We start from the raw sequence: 20,290 nt of genomic DNA on the forward strand, positions 1-20,290 counted from the left end.
TCCTCCACAGCACATGAGAGAGAGCCATTTCTCCACATTTGCTGAGGTTAGGAGCACAGGACTCCCAAGAAAATAAAAAGTGACCAAGTGTTATCTGTGAAAACACTTCTCTGGGAATTTCATAGTTCCCTTCTACACTGCCATATAAAATCCAGATTACCTGCTTTGAACTGGATTATATGGCAGTGTTGACTCGAGTATAAGCCAAGCGTGGGAAATGCAGCAGCTGCTGGTAAATTTCAAAATAAAAAATAGATACCAATAAATCTATCCCAGATTATCTGACACTGTAGACTCATATAATCCAGTTCAAAGCATATACCGTGAATTATCTGCTTTGATCATTTTGATTATATGACAGTGTAAAAGGGGCCTTAGTCTTCCATCATGACCCCAAGATCAACTTTGGCTGGAAGTTGTACATAGAATCGCATTAGTGGGTATAGATTCATACAGAGGTGTTCTCTCTAGAAATCTTCAGGTCCTCCAACATAACCAAAATAAGGCTGGATCTACACTGCTCTCTATCCAAGGATCTGATCCCAGATTATGTGCCTTGAACTGGATTATATGAGTCTACAGTGCCAGATAATCTGAGATAAGCATATAATCTGGGATCAGATCAGGGGAGTGTGGAAGGGGCCTAAGTTGTCCATAGAATCCACACTAGTGGACCTAGAGATTCCTAGCAAGAACGTTTGTAATTTGGACAGTCTCAAATTACAGTTTTATGTAAATATTCAAAAACATTTAACCTTCAGAAGCCTCAATTAATGTAATTTTATTGGTATCTATTTTTTCATTTTGAAATTTACCAGCAGCTGCTGCATTTCCCACACTTATTATTTATTTATTTATTTATTTATTTATTTATTAACTGCACTTGTAGACCACCGTTCTCAGCCCTAGGGCGACTCACGGCGGTGTACAACATATAGAAACACTTTACAATAAGGCAATTACACAAACAACAACAACATCACTATTACTACTACAATTAAACTAGATCATTCACGACGTCACATCGTAGAATCACAATCCAATCTCGTTTTCCATATTCCGTTCCAATCATCATTGCCAATTGTCGAAGCACTTAATCAAACGCCTTCTCAAAGAACCACGTCTTTAGTTTCTTATGGAATATACTCGAGTCAATAAGTTTTCCCAGTGTTTTGTGGTAAAATTAAGTGCCTTGTCTTATATTTGGGCTGGCTTATATTCAAGGATATAAGATAACTGGAAAACATTACTTGTTCCATCAGGGATTTCGTTATTTTGAAAATGCAATCTCAAAATGGTCTCACCAACTCGCTCTCTCTCTCTCTCTCTCTCTCTCTCTCTCTCTAGTAAATTGATACAGGAACTTGCATTACCTGTAATGGGATTTTCCCAATGCTTACATTGTAATTTTGATGATAGAGCAATGGTTTCCAAATGTTGGTTCTCCAGATGTTTTGGATTTCAGCTCCCAAAATTCCTGACCATTTATTGGCCATGTAGGCTGTATTTGGGAGTTAAAGTCCCAAACACCTAGAGCAGTGTTTCTCAACCTGGGGGTCGGGACCCCTGTGGGGTCGTGAGGGGGTGTCAGAGGGGTCACCAAAGACCATCAGAAAACATAGTATTTTCTGTTGGTCATGGGAGTTCTGTGTGGGAGGTTTGGTCCAATTCTATCATTGGTGGGGCTCAGAATGCTATTTCATTGTGGGTGAACTATAAATCCGAACAACTACAACTCCCAAATGTCAAGGTCTGTTTTCCCCAAACTCCACCAGTGTTCACATTTGGGCATATTGAGTATTTGTGCCAAGTTTGATCCAGATCCACCATTGTTTGAGTTCACTGTGTTCTCTGGGTGTAGGTGAACTACAACTCCAAAAACTCAAGGTCAATGTCCACCAGACCCTCCCAGTATTTTCTCTTGTTCATGGGAATTCTGTGTGCCAAGTTTGATTCAATCCCATCATTGGTGGAGTTCAGAAGGCTCTTTGATTTTAGGTGAACTATAAATCCCAGCAACTCCAACATTCCCAAATGACAAAATCAATCACCCCCATCCCACCAGTATTCAGATTTGAGCATACCGGGTATTTGGGATTTGAAAATACATCCTGCATATCAGATATTTACATTACGATTCATAGCAGTAGCAAAATTACAGTTATGTAGTAGCAACATATATAATGTTATGGTTGGGGTCACCACAACATGAGAAACTCTATTAAGGGGTCACGGCATTAGGAAGGTTGAGAAACCCTGACCTAGAGGATCAAGGTTTGGGAGCCATTGCTCTGACAGAAATTTAAAGTCTCCAGTTTTTCAAATCCTATTGTATCATTGTTCATTATTTTCTTATTTATCGATGTATTATGTTTCACAGTGTTTTTGGCTAGTCAACAGAATTGGATATTTATTTATTTATTATATCAGAAGTGAACTAAGGGTACCGTTGTAATGTATTTTTTAAAAAAACACAGAGTTTAAAGACTTGGGATTCTACTAAATGTCCTTTGACCAGTAGCTGACCACTTGGAGTTGCTGTGCTGTTGCTGTGAGAAGATCCTCCATTGTGCATGTGGCAGGGCTCAGGCTGCATTGTAATAGGTAGTCTGTGGTTTGCTCTTCTCCAAACTTGAAGGAGGACATGAGAGAAGCCTCCCCACAGGATTGCAACACATCCAGGCATCCCCTGGGCAACGTCTTAGTATATGGGTTATTCTCTCACACCAGAAGCAACCAGAAGCGACTTGCAGAATGCAACCGGAATTGGATGAAATGCAAAGAATTTCTCTTAATATACTCTGCTTATATGAACAAGGAATACTTCTTTTCACCAGAGGGAGCTAAAGACCAGGCAATATGCTATTTTGAGTCATAAAACCGAAGGACACAGAGCATCCAAATTTTATTGCCTTTTCCTCAAGCTACTTACATGTTACTGTTGCTTATCTGCCCAATACCATTTTCACAGTCTAACAATGCATTTTTAACAATCCCCCCCCCCCAAAATCTATAAGTGATTCATTAAAATATCCCAACTAGTCTAACTGAAGCTTCCCGTGATAATGTGAAAAGTGATTGTCAGATCATACACAAACTCATTACAGAGAAACGTGTATATTTTGAGAAGTAAGATTTGGAAAGAGATTGGGTGTATGTATAATTCTTGAAGGTGAAACAGCCATCATTAATTTTATTTTATTTGTGCATTTTTTCAGCAAAGGATGCCAGCACATCAAGGCAACATATTATTATAGCTGCTTGGATCATTAACAGCGGCTGCTTTCTGAAGCTACGTTCAGAATTTCAGCTCCAAAGATTAAAAACACCGACATATGACCTGTAGCAATTTATTTTGGGAATAGAGATTGCCACAAATTGTTATGCGGAGGCACCGTGAAATGGTTTTCTGGAAAAAAAACCCAGAAAAAACATTGTTCTGTATAGCTGAGGGAGGGAGTCAAGCTCCTCAAGTCTAGTTGATGTGTCTTAGTCCAAGAAATTCCTGTGTTTTGGTTCAAAAAATCCCAAGCAGATGCTATTGAAAGCAATTCCCTAGTTCTTTTCTTGAAGATTCTGTACATTAAACTTTCATTCTCTTGGGAATAGAACAACAACATGGGATGCATCTCCACTGTAGAATGAATGCAGTTTGATACCAGTTTAACTGCCATGGCTCAATGTTATGCAATCATGAAATTTGTTGTCTGGTGAGGATGCTTGTGCATTTGGGGTAAACCTTGACCCGTTTCATGTTCCAGTTTTCAGTGGGGGCCCCAATATGTTTTTTTGGGAACCTCCCAAAATCAGGAGGGCAAATATCTGTTTTCGCTCTGGGGAGCTGAAAGATCCATTTTCTATCGGCTCATTGGGTCTCCTTCCCATCATGTGAGGCATTTGAGCTACTCTAGAGGAGAGGAACTCAGCTATAGGGAGAGGTGTGCTTTATGGGCCAGCATGGTACACTTACTCTCTCTTTCCGAGGTAAGGAGGCAAGTTCTAACTTTCTTACTCTAGAGGAGATGCTTGGTTGAAGGCAGGCACCTGCACTGGGCCTGCACACCACACATGCCCTCTCTCTTTCCAAGGGAAGGAAACATGAAGCGCCTTGCGCTCATGAAAGCGGGCGGGGGGGGGGGGTTGATGATAGGTTCTCGCTTGCTTTTGTGTTGAGTTGATTTTCATACCGGGAGGGGGCTTCCCGTTATGTGCTCCCGAAGGCAACAAAAGTAAGGAGAGAGCAGATGTAACAAAAGGAAATGTATCCAAACACAACTCTACTGGTGAAGCAAACTCAAGTTTACATAACTAGATAGCTAGCTACAGACAGACAGACAGACAGATAGACATACAGATATTGCAGTGCACTACCTCTTTCACATGGAGGGAAGAGCTTACTAATTATGAATCAATCCTCCCATCTTTCTTCTTTTTCCCCAGTTAAAACCAACTGCAGAATTAATTCAGTTTGACATCACTTTAGCAGCTATGGCTCAATGCTACAGAATCATGGGAACTGAGGATGAACAAGGTCTTTAGCCTCCTCTGCCAAAGAGTACTGGTGCCCTGCCAAACTACAAATCCAAGGTTGCATAGCGATGGCAGTTAAGTAGTATCCTACTAAATTAATTCTACAGTGCAGATGCACCCCCAGAAAGAAGACACGAACCAGAACAATCTGCAACAGTTGATTTTTACTTGAGACTAATGAGTTCTGTAACCACTTTTAACATGCTCCAGTCCCAAAAATGTGGTACATAAGCAGCACATCCAAATCAATATCAGACGACTGTAGTTATTGGAATCAAACATACAAACACTCTAGAACATATTTTGAAGGAAACCTACATATCTGATGACTTACTCAGTTTGTATTTCAGGGTCCTCATGGTAAGAGTGGCACATGGCACTGAATCGAGACACAAAGAAGTCATAACGCCGGTGGTACGAAGGTGTGTCTTCTTCAATATTCGCAAATTTGACAAACTAGTGAAATTGAGAGGGAGAAAACATGAGGTCAACATCATCTTCCACCATAACAAATATATATCTGATGGCAAAACATGAGTAATGTCATCAACACTTTAAGGTAATATCATTAAATCTTCTAGTTTCTTTGCTTGTAATGTTCCTCTGAGAGTCAGTTACATTCATCCCTCCATATTCACTGGAGTTAGGAGCACAACATCCCCACAAAAGTGAAAACCTACAAAATTGCTATTTTTTAAAAAAATGAAACAATACATTTCCTGGAATTTCTAGATCCTCCAGCATGACTCTATGATCAATTTGTGCAGGAATTGCACAGGAGAGCCTAGAGATAACTCTCTCAAGAAAGCTCTAAGACCACTTCCACACAGCTGTACAAAATCCACATTGAACTGGATTATATAGCAGTGTAGACTCAGTTAACACAGTTCAAAGCAAATATTTTGGATTATCTGCTTGATATTCTGGGTTATATGCTGTGTGGAAAGGCCCTCAGTAATCCATGATGATTCTATGGTCAACTTTCAGATGAAGGATCTAGAGAAGGATCTAGAGCATTGGTTCTCAACCTGTGGGTCCCCAGATGTTTAGGCCTTCAACTTCCAGAAATCCTAACAGCTGGTAAACTGACTGGGATTTCTGGGAGTTGTAGGCCAAAACCCCTGGTTGAAAACCACTGCTCTAGAGCTTCTTTGTGAGAACATGTTAATCAAATCCATGCATTATCAAAACTATAAAAGTCAAACCTCCAAATGTGGAGGGTCAACAGAACAACAAAGACCACATTTCAACACCAACACCACCACCCTGAATAACTCAATCACAGCGGGCATACCGACAATTCAATTGGAAGGCATATACGGACAACAAAGAACTTCCTCAGCATGGAAGATGGAGTGACAGACAGCACCCCCTGTGGCCAAAGTTGAGCACAGCATCCAGATTTCAGAGATGGAAAAAAGCCTATACCTCTTTTTATGTATTTGTCCTATCAATTGTATAATGGCATTGAATGTTGGCCTATATGTGTTCTATATAAAGTTTGTACGCCACTCTGAGTCCCCTTTGAAGTGAGAAGAGTGGGATAGAAATGATGTAAATAATATTGCTGAGACATTTTTCTCAGTGGCACATAAGAAGGCAAAAGGACCATGGACAACACAAGCAATGTTTGCAGCAAGTGAAGCAAGCCGAGGGCAAAGGGAAAATACAATAGGAAGAGAGAGAAACTGGGCTTTGTTAAAATTGTCTAAAAAGGTGGGATGACAGGAGTAGCAATTAGGAGTATTCCTGCCAAGTGTGAATAGTTGGAAGGTATGATAATGTATTGTCGAAGGCTTTCATGGCTGGAATCACTAGGTTCTTGTGGGTTTTTTCGGGCTATAGGGCCATGTTCTAGAGGCATTTCTCCTGATGTTTCGCCTGCATCTATGGAAAGCATCCTCAGAGGTAGTGAGGTCTGTTGGAATTAGGACAATGGGCATTCCACAGATATATAAACCCATTGTCCTAATTCCAACAGACCTCACTACCTCTGAGGATGCTTGCCATAGATGCAGGCGAAATGTCAGGAGAAATGCCTCTAGAACATGGCCCTATAGCCCGAAAAAACCCACAAGAACCTAGGTATGATAATCATTTCATGTCCATATAATGTGTCTATGCATGGTACTAAAGAAGCAGCCGTTCATGCTACTGCAGAAGTAAGAGAGGATTTGAAAACACACACAGTCATATGCCTCACTGCAAAACTGAGAGTCTTGTGGCATCTTAATGACTAAATTCTCTCAAATACAATACCATTAATGTCATGCTAAAAGACATAAAAGAAAACGCAGTATCGTTTTTTAATGACAGCAGAATGTCATTCGCCAACACAACATAAGAGAAAGAATAAAACAGAAGCACATGTTAGGAGAAAATATATAATCAGGCTTAAATGCCATCAAAAGGCTGAGTAAAACAGAAAGGTTTTCCAACTAGGCTGGGAAAAAGTGACAGAAAATGTTTGGTGATCATAATGTGAATGACAGCTTGGTGAATATAATATTGATGGCTTGGTGAACATACTCTCACATGGCCTTATTTCTGATTGCCATTAATCTCACTCTAAACACTGATAATACTGTATTTTGTATACTGTACATCGAAATAAGAGCTATATTGACTGTACTCATCCCAGACCACTGGCATCACTAAGGGTTGGTGTCACCCAATGCAATAACTCACTATGTCAACCCCACTCCCATGGATCTCCTCCCATACCAGATCAGACGGTCATGAATGACTTTTCAATGACTTTAAAGCATAGGTTCTTTGTATTGCAATTTCCAGTGCGAGAGGGTATATCAGATTGCAGAAAAACATTTAGACAAAGAATGATATTGGACATACAGATTCTATGCAACTACATTGGATTTACAATTACATGGCTAACAAACAAACAAAGGAGAATTACATTTCCAATCATCATTCACACACATGTACATGCATTCATCCTCATGCATCCAAATATTACCATACCCTTTTCTCCCTCCTTGGAGAGACCCTGCTTAGGGTCAGACCCTGCTTTCCTGCAACCTGCCAGCGCACAGTTCTAAAACTTCCATAACTTTAAAACACCAAAACTTCTTCCCTAAGCACAATGCCAAGGACCAGATCTCTGTTTTCCATACAGCAGAACCTGACTCCCTGCACAAAATCTAAGACTCCAAAAGTGCACTTCTTCCTCTTCCTTTGAGAAAGAAGCCCCAAAGTGACCAGACTGCTCCCATGCAAATCTGCCACTATCCATAGGTACACTATCTCTCTCCTTCCCATGGAGCGGAGCATAGTGGGTGGAACACATTCCTCAGGTCTACCACACTTTGAACATTATTAGGCTTAGTCTTTTTATAGAAATATTCTGCTGATGTAGTCCCAATGTTGTAAATTAATGATAAACGTCTTCCATCCTGGCTCCATCTCAGTTTCCGGGCCAGATGATGATTATTCTTCTTGATTGGTGTTGACAAACACAAGGCTTGTGTTGACTTCCTTCTTCACATGAGGAATGTTGCAAACATTTCTGTTATCACTGTCCCAGTTCTTATCAGAGATTACTTTTCATTTCTCATTAGCAACTTTTAATTATAGTCCAGAAAGCAAGTAGTTAGTCATTGCAGGTCTGGGTCTTTTGCTGGTGTTTCCAAAATCATTAGCTCCATCCATACATTCATATTTCATGTTTCCATTCATTCCCAAACATATTAAATTCACATTTATCAAATCTGCACATTGAATTTCTTATTACAAGACCACAACCCTGTAGCTAAAACACTAGACAATTTCACAAAATCAATGACTATTTAAAAAATTATCAACAAAAACAATACATGCTCCTAGCACAAGCAAGGGCAAACTTTAACCCTACAGGTGTTTTAGACTCCAACTCCCACAATTTCTAACAGCTTACTGGCTGTTAGGAATTGTGGGAGTTAAAGTCCAAAACACCTGGAAGGCCAAAGTTTGCCCATATCTGTTCTAGCACATGTGGATGAAAACTAGTATCATTGTCTTGGGGATAACAAGGACAGTTCCTAATAGAGTGTTTGTACATTAGTAGAAGGTTTAAAAAGTAAATTAGCACAGAGTTTTAGCCTTGTAGGTATATTGACACACTGCAAGCATTTTAAATATAAAAATAATATATTTCTGTTGTAACACTGTGCTAACATTTTATAAGCAAGTCGTTTTGATGTCACTTCCTCTGGTGCCTGAACCCTCCAACCCTAATTTAGACCCTCAATATCAGAGTATCACACTCATAAACCACGACACAGCAGACACTAGGAGTTATTATACAATCAACGAGCACATTCTGACTTTCCACAAGTGTCTAGACAAGACTCTGCCTTGAGGAGGAGAATTATCTACACTCAATGTCTGTCTCTTCACCATTCCATTGGAATTATAATATGCAGAAACTTATTTCCAGCTAATGTGTCTTCTGCCATAATCAAATGCATATTATATTCACACAGACAGGCCGCTCATAAAAATCTATTCCTTGGCAGTTCACACAATGAAGCAGACTAAAGTCTATGAAAGCTTATGCTACTTTCTTGCAGTTTCACTGCTACAAGGTCCCTTTTGCATACTGATTCAAACTAACATGGCTACGTCTTTGAATAATGTAGACCATGATAGAGAATGCCACTTGCATCTGATGAAGAAGACCCAAGTGTACAATAGAATGTGCTTCTAACATTTTTCTCTCATTTAGTCTCAGAAATGTATTTATTACAGATAAAAAGAATGCCTTTCTATTCCTCAAAGGTAGATTAATTACAGTGCAATTCCTTTAAAAAGTCACTAATCTGTGGTACAAACTATACTTTCCTCCTGTTGTCATCTCAACACCCTCAACTGGCATAAGATAGATATAACACCCAGAAACTTGGACTATTTCATTTTCCCCAATAACTTATCCAAATGCTTGGGACAAGAAATCATGTGTGTCTGTGTGTGTGTGTGTGTGTGTGTACACACACACACACACACACACACACACATATACATACACCATACATACTAAAAGTCATAATTTTAAATTGAACTGGGTAGGCCTGCTGGAAAAGATAATTCTTTAATTATTATTTTTTAAGAACCAGATACCTTGTGTAAATAAATGGAGGTATACTCACTGAGTTGGTTCCAAGAACCTGTAGCTTTGGATCCCCCGACTCCAGCAGCTTAGCCACCATGTGAAGGAAACTTTCCACAAATGGCTTAATGCTCTGAGAATGGCAAGCCATCAGAAGTTGGTCCAGGGCCTCCATGGCAATGAAGACATATCTAAGAGATCAGACAAGGATAGACCCACAGATTATAATATGCTGTAGTATTTGGTGAGCTTATATGGAGAAAGACCATTTGGTCTGGAGAAAGACCAAAGATGTTGCTGAATAGTAATTTGGAACGCCTGCACTTTGAAACTTGTCCCAGCCATTAATCTTATTTAGCTGCAGCATAAAGGGCAAGCTTTCTCAGCCAATCAAATTTTCTCTCCTGGTAATTAAAACATTGGTCCAAGAAAGCCTCCAACTGTCCTCATTTGGCAGGAAATGTCCAAATTAATCTTGGGTTGCTGTGAATTTTCCAGGCTATATGGCCATGTTCTGGAAGCATTTTCTCCTGACATTTTGGCCATATCTATGGAAGGCAGCCTCAGAAGTTGTGAGATCTCAGAGACCTCACAATCTCTGAGGATGCCTGCCATAGATATGGGTGAAACATCAGGAGAGAATGCTTCTGGAACATGGCCATGCAGCCCAGAAAACTCACAGCAACCCAGTGATTATGGCCATGAAAGTCTTCGACATCAAATTAATCTTGTGCTATAGTATTTTTACAATTGCTTTTCAACATCAAGTTTATCTCTCATCCCAGCTTTTCTTTTTGTCCTCAGCTTATTTCCTTTGCAGCAAAGTTCAAAGTCAAAAGTAGCTTGCATTCAACTGACTCAATGGATGGAAGAGGACAAGAAAAATCTGCCTCTTCCCTGTAGACTCAGGCAAAAGTAAACTTCTGCATCCTCTCCTAGCTTATGGAATGGTGATATGGCTGACATTACTGTTTTATGGTTTTAATTAATGCTTTATTTATTGTTTTAATTATTGTCTTATTGTAATTGTTGTATGTAACAACCTCTAATTGTTGCTAGGTGTAAGCCGTCCTGAGTCCCCCTTCGGGGGTTGAAAAGGATGGGGTTGAAATGCTAGAAATTATTATTATTATTATTATTATTATTATTATCCACAATAATAACATTTTCCAACTTAGTCACACTCTCACGTTGCTTAGCCACAGCTTTGAGATGTTGAAATCTATCATCCAATAATGTACCTCCTAGGAATCTAGCCCAGTTTCTGAAATCAGGGGTGCACCTACACTGTGGGAATAATGCAGTTTGACACCACTCTAACTGCCATGGCTATGGAATCCTGGGAGTTGTAGTTTGGTGAGGGACCAGCACTCTTTGGCAGAGAAGACTAAAGACTTTGTCAAACACAATACCCAGGATCCCATAGCACTGAGCCTTGGTGATTAAAGGGGTGTCAAACTGCACTAAATCTTTAGTATAGACACATACTACGGCAGTATGTCATGAACACAGAGTTTGGGGATAGGCCCTTTAGAGCTCATTGACACTTACTTTTGCTTAGAAATGCATAACAGGATCAAGCTTTAAGCCTCTGTCATTCTACAACTATAGGCACAGATGGTATACAAGATACAATACCCACACAAATGTCGTTTATGTGAGGATGTAGGAGGTAGATCCAATTCAACTAAGAGTATCACATTGAAACCCAATAGGCAGCAATAGGATATAGTACCTGGGATAATGAACAAAACAATAGAGGGAAAAGGTTTTGCAGAGCTATACTGTATTGTCCAATGAACAATACCTCCAGAACCATGGCTGAGCCACTGCAGTTGTTCCAGGACATTCTGTGAATGCTGATGGGGAGAATCAAAGATTCAGAGAGAGTGAACAAGACTGAAAGAAAAACCATTACTTAGAAACAATCTTACCCATAACGATGTCTGACAACATCTCGGCTCAATCGATCTGCTAAATAAGCACCAATCCGATCCAACTTCTCAGGAGCAGAAACAGCATAGAAAGTCAGTTTCTCCATATCAGCTTTGACGAGGCCATCCTGAACATAAAAATAGCTATCCATCAGTGTTTCCCTACTAATTGATGCAGAAAAGTTACTGCTATGATTTATACTTCCATTACTTTGTGGTTTTTGTTATGTGCCTTCAAATGGTTTATGACTTATTTCTCCATGTCTTCAGTAATATAATCAGCCAAGGATAATATGTTTCCTTTGAATGAATGCCTGGAGGAAGTCATGGGATGGATGAGGAAAAACATACTGAAACTGGATCCAGACAAGACAGTGGCATTTCCTGTCATGAGTCCTAACCTGGGTTTGGAAGTGTGTCAACTAGTGCTAGATGGGGTTACACTCCCCTTGAAAGACTGTATTTGCAGCTTGGAGTGCTCCTAGTTCCATCTCTCATACCTATCCAGCCCAGATATACAAGGGTTGAATGAAAAGTAATGCCTCCACTTTCATTACTTGGGTTTGGATGGGAATATTTTAATAAATCAAATGCAGAATGTGTTCTTTGACTACCACTATTCACTTTTTCACATAATCACCAGACAGTGGGATACATTTCTGCCAACGATGAACAAGTTTTCTGAAGGTGTCACAGAAGAAGTCAACATTCTGTTTCTGCAACCACCGTCTCACAGTTCTCTCAACGTCTTCATCAGAAGCATAATGATGTCCCTACAGATCTTCTTTCATTATCGGGAACAGATGGAAGTCAGACGGTGCTAAATCTGGACTGTATGGAGGATGCCGTAGGGTGGTGAGATCCAGTCTCTGAAGTTCTTCTGTGTACCCATCGTGCACAGATCTTCTGATAGTCAAGCAAAGCAATAATGTGACCCACACGGTCTTGTGAAATGCCAATTATGCTTGAAATTTCTCTCTGAGTGATACGACAATCATCCTGAATCAATCTGTCAACCTTTTGCTTGTGAAACTTGGTGGCTGCTGTCACAGGACGTCTAACTCTTTGTTTGTCCTGTGTCAGATGTTCCCACCTCAACATCTTTAAACTTACTCGCCCAATGACACACAGTACTCACATCAACACAATCACCATAAATAGCTTGCATTCTCTGATTAATCTCCTTTGGGGTGACACCTTCTGCTGTCAAGAATTCAATGACTGCATATTGCTTAAGCTGCATTGACTGACCATCTGTGCAGGGTTCCATACTTTGCACTTTAACAACACAGCCGTTCAATGCTAAGGCTTCCCACCAAAATGGAACTGTAGAGGAGAGTCTACTGAACAAGCCAGTACCTGCCACATACCGGTAGGGCCATCTGTTGAGGAGTTATGAAAGTGAAGGCATTACTTTTCATTCAATCCTTGTATATGAAGACCAGAAGTGCTTACTAACCATTTCAGCTGATAGACCAGCTGTGTCCCTTCTTAGAGCTGGAGGATCTAAAGATGATAGCATATATACTGGTAGCTTCAAGCTTGGACTTCTGCAGTGATGTACATTGGGCTACTTCTGCACCAAATACAGAAATTCCAAACAGTTCAAAACACGGCAGCAGATTAGTACATCTCAGAGAGGCATACCATGCTAGTATTAAAATCACCCCACTGGCTGTTAATTGATTTCTGGGCAAAGTACAAAGTGTTGGTTATGCCTTTAAAGCCCTACCTAATTTAGTCCAGGTGACTTACAGCATTATTCCCTTCTATATAATCCACCTCATACACACAGGTTCTCTGGATGGCATCTGCTTCAGTCAGCCCAAATTAGACTGACTGTTACCCAGAGAGGATTTTCTTCAGCCGCCCACAGATTGCTCTTTCCACAAATTGTGGAAAGAGCTTCAGCTCATGACACTATCTGAGATTAAATAATCAATATATACTAGTTTCTTCCAGCAGGTCTATTCAAATTATTTTTAAATTAGGCTTTTAAAGCATTTACTAGAGAGTTTGACTAATATTGTTTTTGCATGTTCTTTGGAATCCTCAGTGGCATTGCGAATTAAACCGCTGAGCTGCTGAACCTGCTGACCGAAAGGTTGGCAGTTTGAATCCAGGGAGTAGGGTGAGCTCCTGCTGTTAGCCCCAGCTTCAGGCAACCAAGCAGTTCAAAAACATGCAAATGTGAGTACATGAATAGGTACCGCTTCAGCGGGAAGGTAATGGCACTCCATGCAGTCATGCCAGCGACCTGACCTTAGAGGCGTCTATGGTCAATGGCGACTCTTTGGCTTCGAAATGGAGACAAGCACCACCACCCCAGAATCGGACACGACTAGACTTATTGTCACGGGAAAACCTTTGCCTTTTATGTTCTTTGAATTGATGTACTCTGCTTTGTTTGCATTTACTTTCCTCTGAGGCGAGACAGTGAATGTCCTTGGTCAAGTGTGGTTTTGAACCTGGTCTTCAGAGTCATAGTCAACACTTAATCCACGACACCATGCTGGCTGTTCGTTCTATCACTAATGCTAGTAAATCTATGGATTGCTGAATCTTCTTGTAATCCAAGATTCATTTTACCTTTTTAGTAGAGGAGGATAATGTTTATTAATTTCAAGTCCTCTGGTAACTCACCTGTTCTCCACGATTTCTCAAAAATGCTGGCAAGCAATTCTATGGGGATGTTAACAAGTTCTTTTGAATTCTCCAGTATACTGATATACTGTGTGCCCCCTCCAACAAAACAAAATTTGAAATACCCACAGGATTACATTAAACTGTGCAAAGTAAAAATATGCTAATTCTTGCTTCTAAAAGTGCATTCCAGAAAAAAAGCTACCTCCAAATGAGTCATTAGGAAGGCATGAACAAAAATTAATAAGAATTATCCTACTGGGAGACACTTAAATGTATCAAAGGGTTGATCATGTCTTGGCCAATGAAGCAAATACTGTAAAGTCATAAAGATAATAATTATCAGTGCTGCAGGATTGTGGATAGTTGGTGCTCCATTTGGAGAAGGAGATGATATCAGCAGTACTATTTAGGTTTTCCTGAAGTCAATGGGTTGGCATGAAACTGAACTGCATTTCAGCATTTTAGCCAAAAGTTAAAATGGTCGAGATAAACACTTAATTGTGCTGGAAATGGACTGGGAACCAAGTAAGGTGGTTCAACCATGAAGGTTACATTTTTAAGAGAATGACACTACTTACTTTTGGATCTTCAGGGAAGATGTTATCCACCAGACGTTTGTAGCGAGGACGTAAAGCAGCACAACAACAGCAGACGCCTGTTTAAAAAATAATATCCAAAGGCATACAGTGAGAAGAAATGGAACAGCCAGAATCAGGTTAGAACAGAAATGATCCAGCATGAACTAAAATTTAATGGAAAGACAATGGATGATATTTGAAACGTGTCCAGAGGACAGTGACCAAAGTGCGAACAGAGAGAGACTATGTATTCCTCCATGTCAGGGGATTCGCCTTTGTGGTCTCATCCAACTCTTATGATTTTATTTAGATTGAAATTAAGGCATTGAACAGAGCCTTATTTGTTCCAGTTAAACATTAGGAAGAAATTTCTTATGATAAGAGGTTTTGACAGTGGAACAGTCCAACTCATATGTTATTTAAGCCAAGCTTAGATAGCTAGCTCTCACGGTAATATTCTTGGAAATTCCATAACTTATTGGAAATAACTGCACCATAACCTTATTGAAAAGGTAAAAAATGATGTGAATCTCCTTGAATATGTGGAGACTACCTTTTGAAAACCACTAGTCAAGAAAAGCATGAGCTTGTTAGAAGTCAACTCTAAAAAAGTGATATTCATAAGCATTCATGTAACGGCATGCAGGTAACTCAGCTATTAAACTGAAGAATCATGTCTTTAAACTGCCAAAGATAAAGACATGTCACTACAAAAATATATTGGGTTAGTAGAGGATGGTTGTTTCTTTGAAGTAGAATTGCAGTTGTCCAAAAGATATACACTCCATTAAAACCTCTTAGATAAAATATGCACTCAGGGATTTAAAAAAGCAAAGTCTTCTTTGAAAAATAACATATCTTGTTTACACACAAACATCTTGTATTAGTTCACCATACAGGCACATTTCTTATTAAAGTTCAGTTATAGATAAGCTATAGTTCTTCTCTGAGTTGAATACACAGGTTATCATTCCTTATCAATAGTCCATAGTCTTTTAAGTATATGTAGCTGTACATACTGAAGTCCATAAGTCATAATTTTCTATTTATTTATTTATTTACTATATTTATATCCTGCCTTTCTCAATCTCGAAGGAGACTCAAGGTGACTTCCAGCATAGTCAATAATTCAATGCCTCAAAAACAATATGCATCCAATATACAATTAAATAAATATTTCAATTAAAATTTTAAATGAGATTTAGAACATTAAAGCATATAAAACATTGCAATTACAACTATAAAACCATACTATCCGCAATCAGGCCATTTCGGTAATCATTACACATAAATCCAAGTCCATCTATTGTACTGTGTTATTTGCCAAAGGCTTCATCCCAAAGCCATGTTTTCACCCTCTTTCTGAAGGTCAGGAGGGAAGGGGCTGATCTAATATCACTGTGGAGGGAGTTCCACAGCCAAGAGGCCACTACTGAAAAAGCTCTGTCTCTTGTTCCAACCAATCGCACCTGCAAAGGAGGTGGGATCGAGAGCAGGGTCTCTCCGAATGATCTTAATCTCTGAGATGGTTCATAGGGGGAGATACGTTTGGACAGGTAAGTTGGGCTTACTAAAGTCCAAAACAGCTACATGCTTTCATTGAAGACCAAACATATACATCCACCTCCATTGAGGTGTGAAGCAAAATACTGTATACAAAATGGAGTCCTGAGTCTAAACATGCTCAGTACAATCATATGTCTATAACTCATCCCCACACCAAAGAGGTAAGTCAAACTGAGAAATTATCATACACAGAATACAGGTTAGCAAAAATATTCATTAACAAATAAATAGTGAAAAGCTTGGGAGGTTGCTATTTCCAACAAATATAAACACTGGATAGCTTCAATGGCCAGGGGTATCTTCCATGGGATTTAGTACTGCTATCTTCTTTTTTCTACTCCCTTATTGCATAGCTTAATATTTTTCAATCCTACCTAACACACAACATTTGGACATATACAAATTAAACTGGCCAAATTTTGCCTGGTACAATGAGAAAGAACCTGGGGAATTTTTGAACTCATGTATTTTAATTCTGTGGAACTCACAGTGTTTCTGTGCAAAACCCACTTGGCTTTGACCAACAAGCATATTCAGCATGGCACGAAATCCACCTGCAAATGGATCAAACTTTCTAACCCAAACCATCTTTGGGTGGTCAGACCTATCTCAACTGACCAGCTTGGTTCCTTATGGAAGCTTCACTTGTTAGGTTATTTCCTTCTAAACCAGAGTCCTGCTCTCTTAATTCTGCTTGGAAATAGAGCTACGCCATTTTTGGGCTAGTTATTTCCCTTTTCATCTTTCTGGATTGTGTTTCACATGTACTTCATAGAACTCAGATCCAGCAACCTGCAGCAATTATGCAAAAGATTCAAGATTTGCATCATCTACTTCTCCTTTCTCATCATCTGCTTATCATTCATCATCTGCACTGCATAATTCAATCTAATGTTGCTAATTGAAGGGCAAAATTATAAAGGATGCTGAAACACCACCTCTTACTATTGGGAATCTCGCCCTTGACTATGAGAAGGGCAAAGCAAAGCTGTATGCATACCTTCTGACATTTCAGAGATGAAAATCAAAGTTTGGTCAAAGTGGTAGAAGTTAAAAACAACACACAAGGTAGAAATGGTCACAGCAGTTTGCTTTGGCCTGAGCCTACAGGGAAGGACAAGTTTTGTCCCTGCTCTCCTCTCTTCTCAGCGAGTTCAGTATGAACAAACTACTTTAGCTCATTCTACCCAGTTTGCAGCAATTGAAGGAATCAGGAAAAACAAATGAGAGGAAGAGAGACAAACTGGGACACTTTAAAAGTGGCATGACAGAGAAATAACTGGGATTGGCCCTGCCAAATTGGAACAGTTTGAGCGTATGCACATTTATGTAAAAAAATCTCTAGCACAGATGAGGTGCTGCTCTGAGGGTCTTTGGTTTCCAGTGGTTACTTTTTGGGAGTGCTTGCATACTATAAGACAGCGTTTCTCAACCTGGGGGTCGGGACCCATGTGGGGGTCATGAGGGGATGTCAGAGGGGTCACAAAGACAATCAGAAAACAGAGTATTTTCTGTTGGTCCTGGGGGTTCTGTGTGGGAAATTTGGCCCAATTCTCTCATTGGTGCGGTTCAGAATGCTCTGGTTGTAGGTAAACTATACATCCCAGCAGCCACAACTCTCAAACATCACGATTTATTTTGCCAAAACTCCACCATTGTTCACGTTTGGGCCTATTGAGTATTCATGCCAAGTTTGGTCCAGATCCATCATTGTTTGAGTCCACAGTACTCTCTGGATGTAGGTGAACTACAACTCCAAAACTCAAGGTCAATGCCCACCAAACCCTTGCCGTATTTTGTATTGGTCATGGGAGTTCTGTCTGCCAATTTTAGTTCAATTCCATCATTGGTGGAATGCAGAATGCTCCCTGATTGTTGGTTAACTATAAATCCCAGCAACTACAACTCCCAAATTATCAAAATCAACCCCCAACTGCACCAGTATTCAAATTTGGACGTATCAAATATTTGTGCAAAATTTGGTCCAGTGAATGAAAATACATTCTCCATATCAGATATTTACATTATGATTCATAACAGGAGCAAAATGACAGTTATGAAGCGGCAACGAAAATAATGTTATGGTTGGGGGTCACCACGACAGAAGTTGGTCGTGACATGAGGAAAATTGAGAAATTAAGGGGTCGTGGCATTAGGAAGGTTGAGAAAAACTGCTGTAAGATGTACGCTAGACAGATCCTAACTGAAGTAGAATATACTCTTAGGAAATTCTCCTTTGCCTAGAGATTTTAGAAGTTCTGTAGGGAACATAAAAGCACAGACCTGACATGTGCAAGGTCCCAGATCAGTCCCTCCAGGTAAAACGATCTCAAATATGAGATGATGAAAAACACCTCCTTCCTAGGAGAACTGCTGTCAGCCCTAGCAAGGCAATATTGAGGTTGACTGCAAATAACACGACACAAATGAATCTTCTCAGAAGTCTATATTTTTTTGTTGTTCTGTGCCTTCAAGTTGTTTTGGACTTATGAGAACTCTCCAGTGAATGTATCACAGGGGTTTTCTTGGCATTATTTATTCAGTGGAAGCTTGCCATTGCCTTTTTTCAAGATTGACAAGAACATTTTCAGGTATAACTTTGTAATGACAATCATTCTCTGGTGCATCTACATTGTAGAATTAATGCAGTTGGGCACCACTTTAACTGTTGTCACTCAATGCTATGACATCATGGGTGTTATAATTTTAGCATTCTCTGCCAAAGAGCACTGGTGCGTCACCAAGAACAAATCCCAGGATCCCATGAAATTGAGCAATGACAGTTAAAGTGATGTCAAACTGCATTCATGCTACAGTGTAGATGCAACCACTGTCCTGTTTTGCCCCAAGAATAGTCTAAACACTATGTTTACAGGAACCCAAAAAAGCCTTACTTCAGAAAAGTTTAAAGTAGAGAAATCAAATACACAAAAACAAGTTCACAAAAGGCAAGTTTGCAAAACAAAGTGAAAGTCTCTTGGCTGAGCAAAAATAAAGTCTTTGGTAGGGGCCGCGGTGGTGGAACAAGTTAAGCCATTGAGCTGCCGAACTTGCTGACCCAAAGGTAGGCAGTTCAAATCCAGAGGATTCGAATAGCCGCAGACGAGCTATTCGAATCCTTCTTGCTGTTAGCCTCAGCTCCTGCCAATCTAGGAGTTCAAAACATGCAGGAAGGTAAACGTCGCTCCATGCAGTCATGCTGGCAACATGACCAGGACATGTCTATGGACAACGCAGGATCCTCAGCTTGAAAATGGAGATGACCACCTCCCCCAGCGCGAGGGATGAAAGAGGAAGCCTTTGCCTTTGTCTGTGTATTTGTTTTTCATTGTGTTTCATTGTTTCAAGGCATTGAATGTTTGCCTGTGTCTGTATATATGCTGGAATCCGCCCCAAGTCCCCTCGGGAAGATAGGGTGGAATACAAATAAATTATTATTATTATTATTATTATTATTATTATTATTATTATTTATTATTATTCTCAAGGCAAAAACACTTACAAAGACGAGGCTTATTGCTGGAACAGATACAGGGACAAAGACAATTGGATCAGTTGCTGCCAGCAACGGCTGCTTCCCTTGCTCCTGATTTATAGTCCTCAGCCCACAGGATATGTGTATCTAGGGAGTTGTCTGATTACTGTGAGTCTTTTCAGCAATCCTGGCTGACTTATGCCTTGCTTATTTATTTATTTATTTATAAGTTTTGTATACCGGTCTTCTCACCTCAAACGAGGGACTCAGGCCGGTTCACAACATGTGTTCAAATACAATAATATACAAAAACAACACAGTGCATCATCATTACGGATTAAAATGTAAGTACAATAAAAACATCATCATCACATTACCCAAGTCGTCAATACAGTCACAGTCACAGTTCATCCTCCTCCTTCCATGTGGACGAAGGTTATAGATTCAGTCCTCAAAT

The 20,290-nt window shown here is 39.8% G+C and overlaps 1 protein-coding gene across 2 annotated transcripts in view; it reads right to left on the reverse strand.

The window, feature by feature from the left end:
- Positions 1-20,290, reverse strand: part of EFR3A (EFR3 homolog A) — a 98,493-nt gene that overhangs the window by 47,789 nt on the left and 30,414 nt on the right. For both annotated transcript variants that reach the window (XM_067467281.1, XM_067467282.1), the window contains 4 exons: positions 14,793-14,869; positions 11,569-11,696; positions 9,675-9,825; positions 4,865-4,986 (listed from right to left, as the gene is read on the reverse strand). In XM_067467281.1, the coding sequence (XP_067323382.1) occupies positions 4,865-4,986; positions 9,675-9,825; positions 11,569-11,696; positions 14,793-14,869 (478 nt within the window). The remainder of the gene's footprint in view (positions 1-4,864; positions 4,987-9,674; positions 9,826-11,568; positions 11,697-14,792; positions 14,870-20,290) is intronic.

Source organism: Anolis sagrei, chromosome 4 (assembly GCF_037176765.1).
Source record: "Anolis sagrei isolate rAnoSag1 chromosome 4, rAnoSag1.mat, whole genome shotgun sequence".
In the NCBI taxonomy this organism is placed as follows: domain Eukaryota; kingdom Metazoa; phylum Chordata; class Lepidosauria; order Squamata; family Dactyloidae; genus Anolis; species Anolis sagrei.